Genomic DNA, 15964 nt, shown 5'->3' on the forward strand with positions numbered 1-15964 from the left:
AGTGGCACAGAAGGGACCTACGCTTTGTGGCAGGTTTAATCTGCTACAAGTGTGTGTTTCTCTCGTGCAGGCTGTCATTGGTGCCTCCTGTCTGTACCATAGTGACTGGATTGGCTGCAGTGCATCTTCGCAGGACAGGGATATCTGTATTTCTGTATGTCTACAATTGGCTGTTAAATGTGAAATCGCCACAGCTGGTGAGGCTTGGGCGGCACAGTTTCATTTCTGTTTGAGTTAGGATTTTCCATCAGTCAACCTGCCCAAGTGGCACCTGGGTCTATTAAAATGCTGCCCCCTCTTCAGAGTGGTGTTAGGCATGATATTTCTCATGCCCTCCCTAGAGACCTCCCCTGCCATTTATGTTGCGTGATGCACTTGGTGCTCATTTTATTTTATCCTGGCAGGGTTTTGCAGTGGGTTTCTCAACGGGCCTACCTACATGTTTCCTTCCTCACCGTTAATAATGGCACAGTGGGACCATTACTTGATTCTCACTTTCCTGATGGGGTATGTGTTTGAACCGAAGCATAGTTTCCCGTTGAGACTGTCATCTATAAAAATAGAGTTTCTGATTGCCATCTCCTCAACTCGGCATGCTAATGTACTCCATGTTTTGTCTGTTCCACATTCCCTTTTTCCTTTCTGGACAAGCTCCTTCTTAGGAAAAATCCATTGTTCCTGCCAAAGGTGGTTACTTTTTTCTGCGTGGGTCATTCAGTCACCCTGCCCTTCTTCTATCCACATTTACATCCCACTAAAGAGAAGAGGCTCCACCAATTGTATTCAGACAGGGTTCTCAGCTTTTACATGGACAGGAGCCGGGAAGCCCTAGTGGTAACCTGCTCTTTGTTGTTTATCCTAGTGCAGAGAAGGACAAGACTAGCCAGTAAAGAACACTTTCCAGACGGAAGGAACGTACTGTGCATTAAGATCCATTATGCATTTACCAAGAAGGATCCTTTGACGGTACCCAGTCCCATTCGACAAAGGCAAAAGCAACTTCTTAGGCTTTGTCCATGTGTGTCCCCATCCTGGACTTTTGTAAATAAGCAAATGAGAGCTTTGGTTCACACCTTCACCAGACATTATTGTCTCAACTCTGAAGTCCGTAGGGATGGCCATTTGGCAGATCCCTGCTGCAAGACTTCTTGGGGTGACCATCTACGCAGGCCCACCACCTAGGGAGCATTGCTTGGGTAGACATTCAAGAGGTGAGGAATCTGCAGCTTGAAGTATCAATCAGAAGAACAAGTTACTTACCTTCGGTAGCAATTGTTCAGGTGGAGATTCTACCAACCTATATGTTCCCCACTGATCCTGCTTGCTTTCTCGCCCGATTCCCCATTCTGAGGAGGACTTTTAGGAGAGATAATAAGTAACCAATTTAGATTTAGGTACACTGAATAACATTTTGGTTGACTCTGAAAGTGGGGGAAAAACACATTAACTTACTCCAGGGCACCGGGGTAGCATCTTTATGGCTCTGATGATCATATCCGGGGTGGAACTAGATATTGAGATGAAGCCAAGCAGCACCTACTGGTACAGAAGAGCTGATTCTGCTTTTCCAGATCCAATCTGGCACTTGGATTAAATTCTGGAGATGAGGACTCTGCAGGTAGAGCATCCACTACAAAAACATATTAAAGAGGGTTCATGAAGTCCTTACCTTTCCTACCAGAAAAGTATAGCCTAAATAATAACCAGTATGAAAATACACCCAAATGGCTCATTGACTGTGGAGGGTATTAAGAAACACCCCTACAGATGTACCCTGTTCACTCATATTAGGCTATCTGTTAAAATGGGGTAACTTTAAGTATGTGGTCTCAGTGTTTTATGAGACTCTTATATCACTCACATTCTATAAACCCCTAGTAGAAAATCTGCAACTGACATGGCAAACAGTGCTGCCGCATGACTGTACCAACAAAGATTGTACTGAAATATTGTGATCACATAAATCAGGCTTAAGAAAAGCAAGACTGAAATTCAGATATTTCAGAATCCTCAAAGTGTCACTGGTCATCATCAAAACTGTAAAGAACGGGCCTCTTTGGAAACTGTTGCTTGTGTTCACAGAGTTTATTGTGACCTAATAGTTATACTCTGGTACTGTCCAGTAATAACTGCATCCTGAACAAACTTATGTAAGACACTGAGAGGCACTCCAAACTCACACTTGTCCACCCTGCCACATGAGTAATCCATACAAATTACAAGACAAGTAGGAAATATTCTAGTCTGCTTTCATACGTATCTGACGATGAATAACATTCCCTTGCAGCATACGAACCGAAAAGTCGACATCTCAATGCCTGCTTACATAGTGGGACTTTACTCTTTGACTTTGGGTCATCCCAGTCTAATCACAACCTGCTGTTGGGATCGGCGGGTGGGGGGAATGGGGTACGGTGGACAAAGAGAATGACTTTTTAGTCCTAGCTATGCGCCTGTTTAGCTGTGAATGACAACTCTGACAAACAAGGGTAACGAGTGGGAATAACTGTCATCAATTGAATATCCCTTGCCCATGGATGTGATGTCTTAGTATTATACCTAGTTAGACCATTGTTATATTTAATACAGTCAGGATTCTAGATATCACTTGGTCGTTGGAGCAATTTGTCCCATGAACAACACCCCTTGGGGACTCCATGTTTGGAGATAATTGACTCTGAAGTTTGGCTATGCTATGCTATGTTTTGGATCGTAGCAGTACATTTTGATAATTGTACTTTTCTCTAAGCTGAAAATGTTTCAGTACTTCTAAAAAAATAATGACTGTAAAAAAACAAAATGTGAAAAAGACAGAGTTCTATGTAAAGTTCTGGATTGAAAAACCTTAGATTTTTACCTGTCATTCATTGCCAAAGATGGTGAAAAGGATGGAGAGGTGTGCTCTTATGCTAGAAGATAATACTGTATGTAAAAGAGAGAGTTGGTTTAAAATGGTATGTGTGAGAACAGTGTGTTAGGTGAAAGATAGCATTGCAAAATAATACGGCGGGGGTGGATTCAGACCTTGTACATTCCAGAGTGTGCCAAGGTAGTGCACTAAGGGCCAGATGTAGGTACAGAAAATTTTGCGAGTAGCAAATTGTTTGCAGAAAGGTGTCTCAGACACTTTCTGCGACTCGCTATGGGGTCGCAAAGACCCACCTCATGAATATTAATGAGGTGGGTCGCAAATTGCGACCCCCATAGCGAGTCCCTGCACTCACAGGGATGGTGGCCCTTTTTTACTAAAGCAGTTTTTTTTTTTTTTTGCAGCTCATTTTCCTTAAAGGAAAACGAGTTGCAATTCAAAAAAATAATGAAACCATTTGGTTTCATTTTTTCAGAGTAGGCAGTGGTCCATTGGACCACTGCCTGCTCTGAAAAAATATTGTCAGCGACATTCACAAAGGGGAAGGGGTCCCATGGGGACCCCTTCCCGTTTGCAAATTAGTTACCACCCACTTCAAGTGGGTGTTAACTGCAAATTGCTTTGCGACCGCTTTCGCGGTCACAAAGCAATTCTACATCGCGGTGCGAGTCGCAAATAGGAAGAGAACACCCCTTCCTATTTGCGAGTCGGATTCACATTTTGCGAGTCGGTACCGTCTCGCAAAATGTGAATCTGCATCGCGATGGCCGTTTTGCTTGTTGCAAACTGCGTTTTTCGCAGTTTGCGACATGCAAACCGGTTGCTACATCTGGCCCTTAGTTTGTTATTGACATGTTGGGTGTATTGTGTGCCAGGGTAGTACAGTGAATTTGTTATGCAGTGTTAGGGCGTATCAGATTTTTTGTTAATGTAGCAAGGTGGAGAATATGTTGTAAATGGGATAATACATCATCAGAAGGATTGTTCTGATAGGACTATTGTAATGCTCCGAACCACCCGGGAGACTGATGAGTTTGTCTTGAACTGAGTCCAGTGAAGACCTTGTCGGGAGCTGTCGTTAGGATGGAATAAATTGGTATGCTTATACATACATTTTGGTTTACATACTGAAACATTTTCTTCTGCCTGTGGTAAGGGTACTTGTGGGCTTCTTTACAAGTTAAAGTACTCATATCCTCATTTTGACAAGTCTTTTCTTTCTGCTAGTGTTCAGCAAAAAACCTGAAAAATATTTCGGAGCTATTCTACTATGCACAAAAGGCTGTGCTCCATCCGACTGCCCCATTGTATGACCCAGAGGAGAAACAGGTGAGTGTCCAATTTATTGCCCTTGCCAGCAGAGCACTGCAGGCAACTGCATATTATACGCAGTAAGGCATGAATGACCGACCAGAGAGGATAAGATAGCAGATGGGCCTGACTTTCAGGTCTGGATATACGTGGTGGCATTAAAATTGCTGGTAAAAACGACTCTTGCATTAGATAAGGTCTCTTAAGTGACAAGATCCCTTATTCCCTAGTAAATGATGTAGTTGCTGCCACAATGTCCCGAGTGGTAAAACTACAAATTATTGGAACTAAACGGTATGACTATTCTGTGTAGACATATGACAGCTTTGTGTGATGGGCATTGCATTTTAAATTGCATTTATATAGCACCACTACCCCTGATGAGGTGTTGATTGTGTGTTTGACAGTGCCATAAGACATTCATGATTGGTAAGTGTGGGTTGACATTAGAAGTTTGTAGTGCTTGAGATTAAGGTCTTTCTGGTTAGGCAGTGCTTGGTATTAGTGCAAGTGCAGGTCACAAGCTTCCAGATAATCAGTTGTAGTTAATTTGTCCAGCAGATCAGCCCTTTTTGATGGGAAGTACTCCTGCTCACTTGAACCCGTCTACAGGTGGGGGCTGGCTTGATTCTAACAGTCATTGCTTTTTGTTTCAAGTTGAGACAGCAGTGTGCCCGGGCCCTAACGCGCATCTTTAACATCTCTGATCAAGACAACAACCAGATATTAAGCGACGATGAACTCAACTTCTTCCAGGTAAGGAGGGAATATAAAAAGGCAAGCAGCATTGCATTAGGAGTGTTGGAGTGATAGCTTATTCTCTAGACTTACATTGTGGCTCAAAATGATGGGAGTAGTAAGACCATTCTCCTTAGTTTAGAGGGTGCGGTTTCAACCTTGCTAAAATCTAGCTAGAAGACATGGTCTTTACTTATGGCTATAGGCATCTGTGGTTTCTAAAGTGTAAACTTTTCTGTCTTGGGAGGTAGAAGTCTTGCTTTGGAAGCCCTCTGGCCCCACAGGCACTGGAGGATGTAAAGTCAGTGGTGCGGAAGAACACGACAGACGGAGTACGTGAGGGTGGACTGACACTGGAAGGTAAGATCATGGAAGAATTGGATTTGAAACTTGCATATATATTATACCTTCGTTGTCATGCAAGGACCAACATTTCTTTAAATATTAGGGTGCTGTTTAGGGCATGGTAACTTCAATGTGCTGGAGAATCAAGGCTTTTGTCCATAAATATACTTTTAGTTAATTGATGGTGAAGCTTGGTGGTTTGTTTTCTTGCTATCTTTGTAGGAGATTTCCATTGCTGCAAGCAGTGTAGGAGGAACCCTAGTACGAGTGCCATATTGGCACACCGAGAAATGCAAGGCATGATTTTGAGCACATATTTGTGTAATGGGGAAATCGTTACTAACACAGTATCTTTTCTAGAATTGAATAATTGTTGGACACCTAGCGGTCGAATAAGCCTCTGAAACAAGACCTCTGGTGGGACATTCGCTCTGTCTGATTTCTGCACATTGCTGATATCTGTGACATTTGCATTTCATAAAATAAATTAATTTAGGTTGATTGTCATAATGATAGAAAATATGCATTGTCATTTCCATCTTTTGTAAACAAATGTGAAAATAAATAGGAAAAATATCAGTTGCCGCCTCTGCTTTAAAGAGCAAAAATAAATGTGAATACTGTTGATAATGTAAGTATGGGATGGATACCAGAACAATTTAAAGTATTTTGGGGGGCTTCTAGAAATGTTGACAACCATTTTGCTTGACATAACTACTGCATTGGGGTCTACCACTTGAAACCTGTGTTAGCTGCATTTTTCCATCTTTTTATTGTTCACCTCTGTTTATTGAAGGTTTAAACATGCTTTCGCCTACAACCTTCGGCCGGTGGGGACAAGTGAATCTTGGTGATGCAATCATGGAAACTTCTAAACATAACTCCAAATGAACCCCCTCCCCCCTCCCTCTCTCCCCCCCTCCCCCCTCCCCCCACCTGAACCTAACCCATACAGGGGTACCCAGTCATTGCATTGACTGAATTAGGTCTTCTGGTGGTTAGGCCTCATTAAATGTCACTAAGTAAGATATAATCATGGATCTGTTAGGCAGAGAAGTCTCAGATATTTCGGACAAGACAATTTGTGGAATCCCGTGGTCAACAGGGTAATAAATAAGGACCACATCTCTCTATAGGAGTCCTCATGCTACGTTAAGGTCAAGGTAAGCTTTTCCATCCCTAGGACATGCCACAAGTGATGTATCCACATCCTGTGTGTCAGAAGACTGTCTGTTCCCCATGGTGAAAGAATGGTCTAATGAGCTGCCCCCAGTGCAATGCTTATTCGGCAGCCTCTACGTGATTGAAGTGGGTATGTAAGGGGTTTGGGTAAGCCCAGCAAGGTGTACTTTGGAAATCGGTGGAGGATTGTGCCCAGGAAGGAGTGTCGTTTAGGACGGAGTCCCAGAAAGGTGGCAGTACCTCCATCAATTGGGGCTGAGTGCTCGGTTACCCTTGTGTAGTCAAGGCAATGTAAGGTACCAATATGTCACTATTTTCGTGGTCCTTTCTATGCTGGCGGTGCTGGTGGCTTCATGCCTAGCACGATGATAGATGTCTCCCCATTTTTTCAACATGAGTTTTCTGCCGAGCTCTTGTTCCCAACATTTCTGGCGGGGCTTTGTTTTGCAGTACGGATGAGAGGAATAGAGTGTATGATTCGGATACTAGCTTACGATTGTTTTCAAATTTGGTCAGTATACAACTCGCCCCTTGTTTAACTAAGCTATTGGAGATCTAGTGCCTGATTTTCAGATATCGTAGCTGTTCTACTTCCGGGAGCCCTAGATGGCGCTTTTATTGTTCAAATGTCATGAGGCCATCTTAATTAAAAAGGTGGGCAACAGAGCAACATTCAGCTGTTGACCAGTGGTGGAATACTGTCTCTTTGAGGCCTGGGGTTAAATCTGTGTTCCCAAATGGAGGGGTCAGAGGTGAGAGAAAGTATGCCGAACCCTTGCCTATGTAGACCTTATCCCATACCCTTAAAGTAGGGTATAGTCCTCACGCTCTTTGTTGGTGTGCAAGAAAGGGGATTTTCCAAAGCTGAATACCTGCAATGTCCGATCCATAAAGAGCCAGTGCTTCTCCGACTGTGACCATTCCAATAGGTAATGGAGTTGGGCAGCCTGATAATGTCTCTGGAGATCCCCAAGCCACCCTCTTGCGGTACATAGTAGCTCCGCACCCTGTTCGTGCAGGCCCATTGACCTGCCCAGATAAAGCGTAAGATTTTGTTCTGGAGGGAGGCGACTGCTTGGGGCAGGGGAGTAACTGGAAGGGTCAGAAACAGGAACAGGGTCCGTGGAACTGTCACCATCTTCACTGCGGAGATCCTACCCAGCCAAGAGAGGCGATAGGAACACTTTGTGTTTAAGACTGCAGTAGTTTGTGAAAGCAGGGTTTTATAGTTAAAAGCTGTGGTGGTCCCCGTTGTGCTAGCCACCTGAATACCTAAATATGAGATGGATTCCTTCTGCCATTGTATGGGGAAGCATTGGGCCAAGAGTGCCACATCACTTGCTGGGACTGTGAGATTAAGGTCCTGAGATTTATTAATGTTCACCAAAAAGCCTGAAGTGTCCCCAAATCGACTGATCTCCTCAAGGAAGGCCAGGAGTGATGCAGAGGGATTATTGAGGACAACAGTCACATCATCCGCGTATAGGCAGGTAGCATGTTCCTCCCTGCCGAAGTGAACTCCAATAATATCTGTATTGTCTCACACTCTCTGTGCAAATGGCTCCATATAAAGAGCAAAGAGTAGCGGCAAAAGAGAGCAACACTGCCTCGTCCCGCTTCCTTCTTTTAAAGAGACTCTCTGGACACTAAACTCTTGTTAATTGTCTTCAGTTGTTTAAGTCATGCTTTTTCACAGTTTCATTTTCCTGCATTGTGACTTTTTCTTTTTTTGGGTTTATTGCACACCCACGTTTTTCATATGCTTTTTCCTAATGGGCTTGGGACTATACTAATATTGAACATATAAAAATTTGCCATTCTGTCTGGTCCCCTTCCCAGAACCAATGTATGGATCTAATAAAGGACCCAATGTGATGGAGAATTAAAATTTGCCTAGCTTAAGTGAAGGTAAGTTTCTATTAAGGACATGGCGGCAAGGATTATGCTTTTCCTTCTTTGCTTACTATTAACAAACACAGCAGTCATTAAAGCAAAACAAAAAATTATTTTCCTATGAACACTAGGGGAAGAACCTCAAGAGCTCAGTAGACCTTCTTTAATGTCAACAACTAGGTCCCAATAAAGTCCTCTGTCCCTGCTTGCTCTCCCTCTTTCTTTGCCCAAATCACAGTAACAGTTTTCCTCATACATCCTGTTTAGAACCATCATTTCCTGGAAAGACATATTGCGTCACTGACTAATCCAACATGATTCTTACACAAAAGTATGAACAAGACATGCAATAATTCCAGCATTGCAATCAGTACAGTAATACCTATCCAACGTTACCACATAATTCTACACCGTTAACTTTTCAACTGAAGAATAGACTACTTACACCAATATGGGCTGGTTCTGTGTCTGATTTGACTGTCTGGTTGGATAATCCTCGCCTCAGTGTCCTTAATAGAACTGAAACTTACCTTTACTTAAGCTAGGCAAATTTAAATTCTTTGTCAGGACCAGTGGCGAGGGGGGTATGCTGTTTCACAGCTTACTTACCACTAATTGGGCTATATCATCCACTGGCTTAAAATAGAATCTCTTAAAAGTGGATTCTGAAGACCACTCTGCTGCACACATGAAATCCTCTAAAAGTGCCCCCAGACAAAAAGCTTTTAAGGCCATTGCTCCTCTTGCTGAGTGGGTTCCAAGGAATTGAGTGTTGATACCAGTTTTCTGCATCACCCAACAAACCCTTTGGGCTATTGTAGGTGCTGAAACTGCTCTGTACAGTTTACTCAGAGCAATGAGAAGCTGTCTTTCACCCGGAGGACAAACTTCTTCAGCCATCTCTTTGTATGTTTTAAGGCATTTTATCACACATAGTTTGGGAGATTCTGTAAAAGCTGGATAAGCAACTGTGCATGTATTGAATGTTGTGTGTCTACTTACTGTGAAAACCACCCCGCCAGGGGAAAACACCCTGGTCATTACATCCAAGGCCTGTGCGTCTGAGACCCTCCTGTATAAGATGAGACAAGACAACATTGCCAACTTAGCTGAATTCTCTTTCCTGGACAAAAGCTGATTTGGTTGCCATGAGAAGAACAGGTTCAAGACCTCATTAACGTCCCAAAGCGCCACATAGCACGGTTCCGGGGGATGAGAGAGACAAATACCTCTGAGCAATCTGCAAACAAAGGAATGCCCACCCACCAGAGCACCATCTATAGGAGCATGCTCTGCTGAGATCACTGAGCAGAAAGCATTAATTGAACGATATGCCAATCCATCCTGCACTAAGCTGGACAGGAAATTGAGGACTTGGAATACATCAGATCCCACGGGATCCACGCCCCGTCGCAGACACCAGCACACCCATTGCGTCCAAGAAGAACAATAGTGATTTGTTGTGCTGTCCACCCAAGCTCTGGATAGGAGGATTTCAGCATGGCTCGAAAGGCCTGGAAGCTTCCAGCATTGCTGGTAATCTGCCACGCCATCAGACGTAAGGACCCCTCTGCCACCAACCAATGTGCCTCGCGCTCCGGATTCATCAGAATGTGAGAAAAGTGGGAGAGTCGGATTGGAGAAGCCCAAGAAAGTTCCAGAAGAACTGGAAACCACACTTGAGACTTCTATATTAGGGTTATCAAGATCAGCTCTGCCTTTTGTCTGCAAACTTGAGCTGAGACCCAGGTGATCATCGAGAAGGGTGGAAAGACATAACCCTTCTCCTGACTCCAGTCTTGGAGGAACATGTCTGTCGCCTCCGCTAAGGAGTCCGGTCTCCAACTGAAGAAACGTGGTAACTGATGAGACATGAGACAAACAAGTCAATTGCGAAAGGGCCCCACGTGTCAGCTAGTCTTTGAAAGACCTAAGGGTCTGGCTTCCAGATTCTCGAATCCCGAAGGTAACGGGAGTGCTAATCTGCTACCTGGTTCTCCTGGCCCGGGAGATATTCTGCCGTCACAGAGACCTGATTCTCGAGGCAGAAATTCCTAAAACTCGATTACCATGTTTGCAAGTGCTAGCAATCTGATGCCTCCTAAGTGGATTGATATATCTCACTGCTGAGATATTGTCCATCCTTAATAGGACTGAGGACTGAATGCAATCTTTTTTGTCCAGCATTGAAGCACGAAGATCCCTGCCAAGAGCTCCAGAACGTTTATATGTAAGCGTTGTTCTAGAAGTGACCAAGTGTCTCCTGTGGAGAAATCCCCACACCTGGTGCCCCATGTGGACCTGCTGGCATCTGGCTCGATCACCAGATTGGGAGTGGAACCGAAGATTGCTCTACTGTTCCATGCCTCCATGTGAGTGAGCCACCACTCTATCTCCTCTCCTGGCCTTGTCCGACAAACGAAACAGACTGAGAGTATGTTAAACCCTTCCTGAGATGATGCGCTTTTAGTGGCTGCAAGGCTATGTGATGGAGAGGGCCAGGGAAGATCTTTTGGATCGATGAGGAGAGGAGCCCCACCAGACGGGCTGATAGTCTGAGGCACAAGTATGGTTTGGCCAGCCTTTGGGAGAGTTCGTATCTGATCTTTGCAATCTTCTGAGAAGGAGACTCCAGGCTGAAGAGGTGGAATCTATGATGAACCTCAGGAAGATCACCTTTCAAGTCTGGATGAGAAGAGACCGCTTTTTATTTAAATCGAACCCCAAACCCTCTAACATATTTATTGCCATCTGGAGCTGTGCTATCATCTTTTTGGGGCATTGGGCTAAGAAGAGCATGTCGTCCAGGTATATGATAAGCCGAAACCCTGTGCTCGAAGGAACTCTACTGCCGGCGTGAGGACCTTCGTGAAACATTAGGGGGGGCCCTACGATGGGCTGAAGGGAAGAGTGAGGAACTTGAATGTCTCGGAGTGTAAGATGAACTGTAGAAACCGACAATGAGGAGGAAAAATTGGAACTGCTATGTTTTGCAAAGTCCTCTTTTTTCTTTTTCATCACCAATTTTTTGTTGCTGACTGGTGCTGATGGACTGACTCTGACTGTGGCCTGGGCTCGGTTAGCCAGGCCAGTGCTATGTTAAAACAATAAGATGTAGTACAGTACACTAGGTATTAGGGTACCCTTCCAATTGGCCTGTCAGGCACTGTAAACCCCTAGTATTTAATAGGGCATGGAGATTAGATGCCCAGCAGAATTTCTGCACTTAGGTGTGTGCTTTCTGTCCTTTTAAATGCAGGCCTGTATTGCAGACTGTCTTTACAAGTTGAATTCATACCATTTGCATGACAACCCCTATAAGTCCCTAGTAAATAATATGGTCAGGGGGTGCCAACTACCTATAAGATCCTAATACATAACAGGGCATGGAAGTAGAGGCCCAGCAGAATTCCTGTCCTTTCCATGTGGGCACTGCTGGAGGTTTTCTGCCATTTTTAAATTCAGCCTGACTCTGCAGACTGCATTTAATTAGAAATAGTGTCCCAATTAGACTTTGGTGCTATGGGTACTTTAATTGGGATGATTTACCTTATTTTCCCATATGGGTAACCCCGGGCCTTCCTAGGTGTCCCATTGGTGGGGTGTGGGGATGTAACTATAGGGAAAAACTGACCATTTATTTTGTTCCCCCATTGTAGATACTGGGCTTCATAGGCTATCATTGCAATATTGTATTTTATTGTAAATATAGTAAGGAAGAGCGTAGAAAAGTCATTCAGTGACTTAAAATATTTGTTTTGATAAATCCAGCAATTTGACATTGGTGAATTTATCCCAACTTGTACAGAAAATAAGTTATCAAAGTTTTCTTTCTGTAAGCCAAACTCCAGCCTTCTGAAGGTTCCCTTTGATTGGTCAGTACTGACAGGATTAGCAGAGCTGCTTGATTAAGTGATAAGTGGGTGTCCGGGGAGAGCCTATCTGGTGAAGGCCAGCTCTGGGCCTACCCAGGAATGCCACAGCAGGGGGAGGGCCGGGGAGAGCCTATCTGGTGAAGGCCTAGCTCTGGGCCTACACAGGAATGCCAGAGCAGGGGGAGGGGGTAGTAAAACATACAGCCTCAAAGGAGAGCAGGACCGGAGGGCATGCCGGATCACCTAACTGTAGGAAGCTGGCCTAGTGTGTGATGAGCACCTATGGTTTTATCACCTTGTACCAGGTCCAGTTATCCCCGATTAGTGAGGTGTAGGCAGTGTCTAGTAAGCCAGGGCTCTCTAGAGGTTGCTGTGGATTAGCAGCCAAGACTTACCTAGGATACAGGCAAAGCTTATGCAATACCATTATAGCCACACAGCACTTACACACATGAAAGAACCACACAGTGTTATAAAAATAAAGGTACTTTATTATAGTAACACAACCTCTAGAATACTGTATTGGCAATACCCCAACTGGAGGTAAGTAAACACACTATTATATACACATTTAGCAATCAGTAAATAGCATAGAAAACTATAGGCATTGGTAAAAGCAACAGCAAATAGTGAGGGCCCTGGGGGGACCAAACCATATACTAAGAAAGTGGAATGTGAAAGGCCGTCCCCCACCTAAGGATGTGGAATCAGGAAAAGGGAGCTGGAGGATCTAGGAACCCCAAAAGGTAAGTTCCAGGGCGTCCCCCAGCGTCCAAGGGAGGAGAGGTAAGTACCCGGTTTTCCCCAAAACCAACAGGAAGACTTTGGGAAAGGATTGTGCAAGACCCAACCAAGATTGGAAGAACCCAAAGGTGGATCCTGAGAGAAAAGGACCTGCAAAGGAAGTGGACCAAGTCTAGTTTGAATTGAAGTGTCCAGTTGTGGCAGGAGCCACTACCCGCCCTTCTGTGGATGCGGGGCCAGGTCGCCGGTGGACGAAGAAGGTCAGCAGTGCAGCACAGCAGCAGAAGAGGAGTTCCAGAAGTGATGCAAGGGATGTCCCAAGTCAGCGGTCGTGATGCAGTCGGTCAGTGGTGCGGGAAAACCACTAACAAGCCTTGGAAAATGCAGTAGACGGAGAAGGTGGTTTGCAAGGCTGAAGAGGACCAGCAAGGCCCAGGTTTCTCGACCCAAGGAGGGAGTCAGAGGTGAGCCTCTGCAGATGGGAGGGTCACAAGAAGAGGAGGCAGCCCCACTGGCAGTAAGCACAGGAGTCGCAGTGAGGCCCACTCAGCACGTCTGAAGAGGAGTTCCATGTCACAGGTGCAGCAGGCAGAAGCCTCTGCTTTGCGAGAAGGAGTCCTGGGGGGCTGGGGCTACATGGAGCCTGAAGATCCTTGGAGAAGGAGCAAGCAAGCCTTAGTAGCTGCAAGAGTCACGTTGCACAGGAGTACTGTCCTGCAAGGAGAGACCAGGGCTAACCGTCTCCCAAGTTGGGCTACTGGTAGAGAGGACCACAGGGACCACTTCAGACCACCACCTGTGATGCAGGATCTACGTAGTTCTGGAGGTGAGAAGACCCACGCAGCCGGTCGTTGTTGAAGTTGGAGCCTGTGGATGCAGGGGAGTGACTCCTTCACTCCAAGGGAGATTCCTTCTTCCTTCTTGTGCAGGCTGAAGACTCGCTACCCTCGGGGTATGCACAGCTGGGGAAATGTTGCAGTTGCTGGAAGGAGCTGGAGAAACAATGTTGCAGAGCGGAGTCATCACTGAAGTTGGAGAGTGTCGGTTCCTGGAGGGTCCAGTTGCAGTTCCAGAGGGCAGAAGGTGAAGTAAACGAGTCCTGCTCGAATCTTGCACGTCAAATCTGAGTAACCATCCTAGAGGGAGACCCTAAATAGTCCTAAAAGGGGGTTTGGTCAACTGCAAGGTGACCATCTATCAGAAGGGGGCTGTGATGTCACCTGCGTCACCTGGCCACTCAGATGCTCCTAGGGGCCTCTGCACATCTTGGATTTCTGATGGCAGAACCAAGTGGCCACCTGGAGGAGCTCTGGGCACCAACCCTGAGGTGGTGATGGACAGGAGTTTAGTCACTCACCTTTCCTTTTTCCAGATTCGTGCCAGAGCAGGGACAGGGGGTCCCTGGACTGGTGCAAACCGGTTTATGCAAGGAGGGCACCAAATGTGCCCTTCAAATCATACCGGTGGCTTGGGGAGGCTACCCCTCTCAAGCCATGTCACACCTATTTCCATGGGGAGAGGGTGTTGTCTCCCTCTCCCACAGGAAATCCTTTGTTCTACCTTCCCTAGCAGGAGGTCAGAAACCCGTCTGGAATGCAGCAGCAGTATGTGCTGCTTGCAAAATCCTGAAAGACTAGTAGGAGCAACACTAGGGGGTCTTGTAAGGAGCTTCCAGAGTGCATGGAATAATTACAACCAATACTAGCAACAGCATTGGGGTATGATTGCGACATATTTGATACCAAACATGCCCAGGTTCAGAGTTACCGGAGTGCCACAGGTGTCCAGTACATGGGTTAAATGGCATGAAGTCCAGTGCATTGGAGCTGGAGTTCGTAGGGGCACCTCAGGTTCGGAGATACCATTATGTAGCTGGACACAGGTGTCCAGTACATGGGTTAAATGGCTTCCCCGCACTTATGAAGTGCAGCGTACTGGAGCTGGAGTTCATAGGGGTACCTCTGCTCATGCAGGGGCACCCTCACAAACATGTACCTGCACCCTGCCCTCTGGGCTACGAGGGCCTACCATAGGGGTGACTTAGAGTGACCCGGTGCAGTGACCTGTAGTGAAAGGGTGCATGCACCTTTTCACGCAGGCTGCAATGGCAGGTCTGCTGACACATTTTGCATAGGCTCCCATCGTGGCACACTACATGCTGCAGTACAGTGGGAACCCCTGGTGCCCCAATGCCCTGGGTACCTAAGTACCATATACTAGGTACTTTATATGGGGGCACCAGTATGCAGGTTGTGGGGTGTGCAAAGGTCTAGGCAACCAAATTTAGAGGGAGAGAGCACCATCACTGGCGTCCTGGTTAGCAGGATCCCAGTGAAAACAATCCAAAACACACTGACAGCACACAAAAAGTGGCGGTAACCATGCCAAAAAGAGGGTTCTTTCCTACTCTAACCCCCACCTTTTGGACCCGTCAGCGAGATGCAAGTCTTAATGAAGGAATTTGCAGATGGTAGGAGGAGGAGAGCTTTAGAAATGAACCACACTGGGGGATGGTTTAGTCCGCTCTTTCTGCTGATTTTGGAAGAATGGTGCTTTCTGGGACAGGAATATGCCACACTTTGGAGGAAGTGGCCATCTGGGTGTCACTCTGCATTCTATTGGTCGGGGTGCCCCCCTTCATGATGACAACGAGCTGAGAATAAATATGTGAGAGGTGCATAGCCTCTCAGATCTTCCCAAAATTACAAGAGGAAGGACAGCCTGCTGGAATCTGGATCTTCACCCTTGGCCTGCACTTCTGAGTGAACTGCCCCTGCTGCACACTCTGGTATTACAGCCCTGGGAACAGTGCCTTGCTTCAAGAAGGACTCAGGAGTGGACTCCCTGCAGCTACAGGACTCTTGGGGAGGGGAAGAGGGGGGGTTGCTAAAAAAAAAAAAGCTTGCTTAAGATGCGCAGATGTATCCTTGCCATCCCCCACATTGCAATTTTCCTTCAGTGGCAGCGATTCCCATAACAGGCTCAGTTTCGGGACCCCGGGCCAAGA

General features: G+C 45.8%; 1 protein-coding gene across 1 annotated transcript in view; it reads left to right on the plus strand.

The window, feature by feature from the left end:
* Positions 1-15964, plus strand: part of RHOT2 (ras homolog family member T2) — a 398937-nt gene that overhangs the window by 177879 nt on the left and 205094 nt on the right. The window contains exons 8-10 of the mRNA XM_069210682.1: positions 4097-4198; positions 4838-4936; positions 5170-5278. Of these exons, the coding sequence (XP_069066783.1) occupies positions 4097-4198; positions 4838-4936; positions 5170-5278 (310 nt within the window). The remainder of the gene's footprint in view (positions 1-4096; positions 4199-4837; positions 4937-5169; positions 5279-15964) is intronic.

The sequence above is a fragment of the Pleurodeles waltl genome, chromosome 10, assembly GCF_031143425.1.
Source record: "Pleurodeles waltl isolate 20211129_DDA chromosome 10, aPleWal1.hap1.20221129, whole genome shotgun sequence".
NCBI lineage: Eukaryota > Metazoa > Chordata > Amphibia > Caudata > Salamandridae > Pleurodeles > Pleurodeles waltl.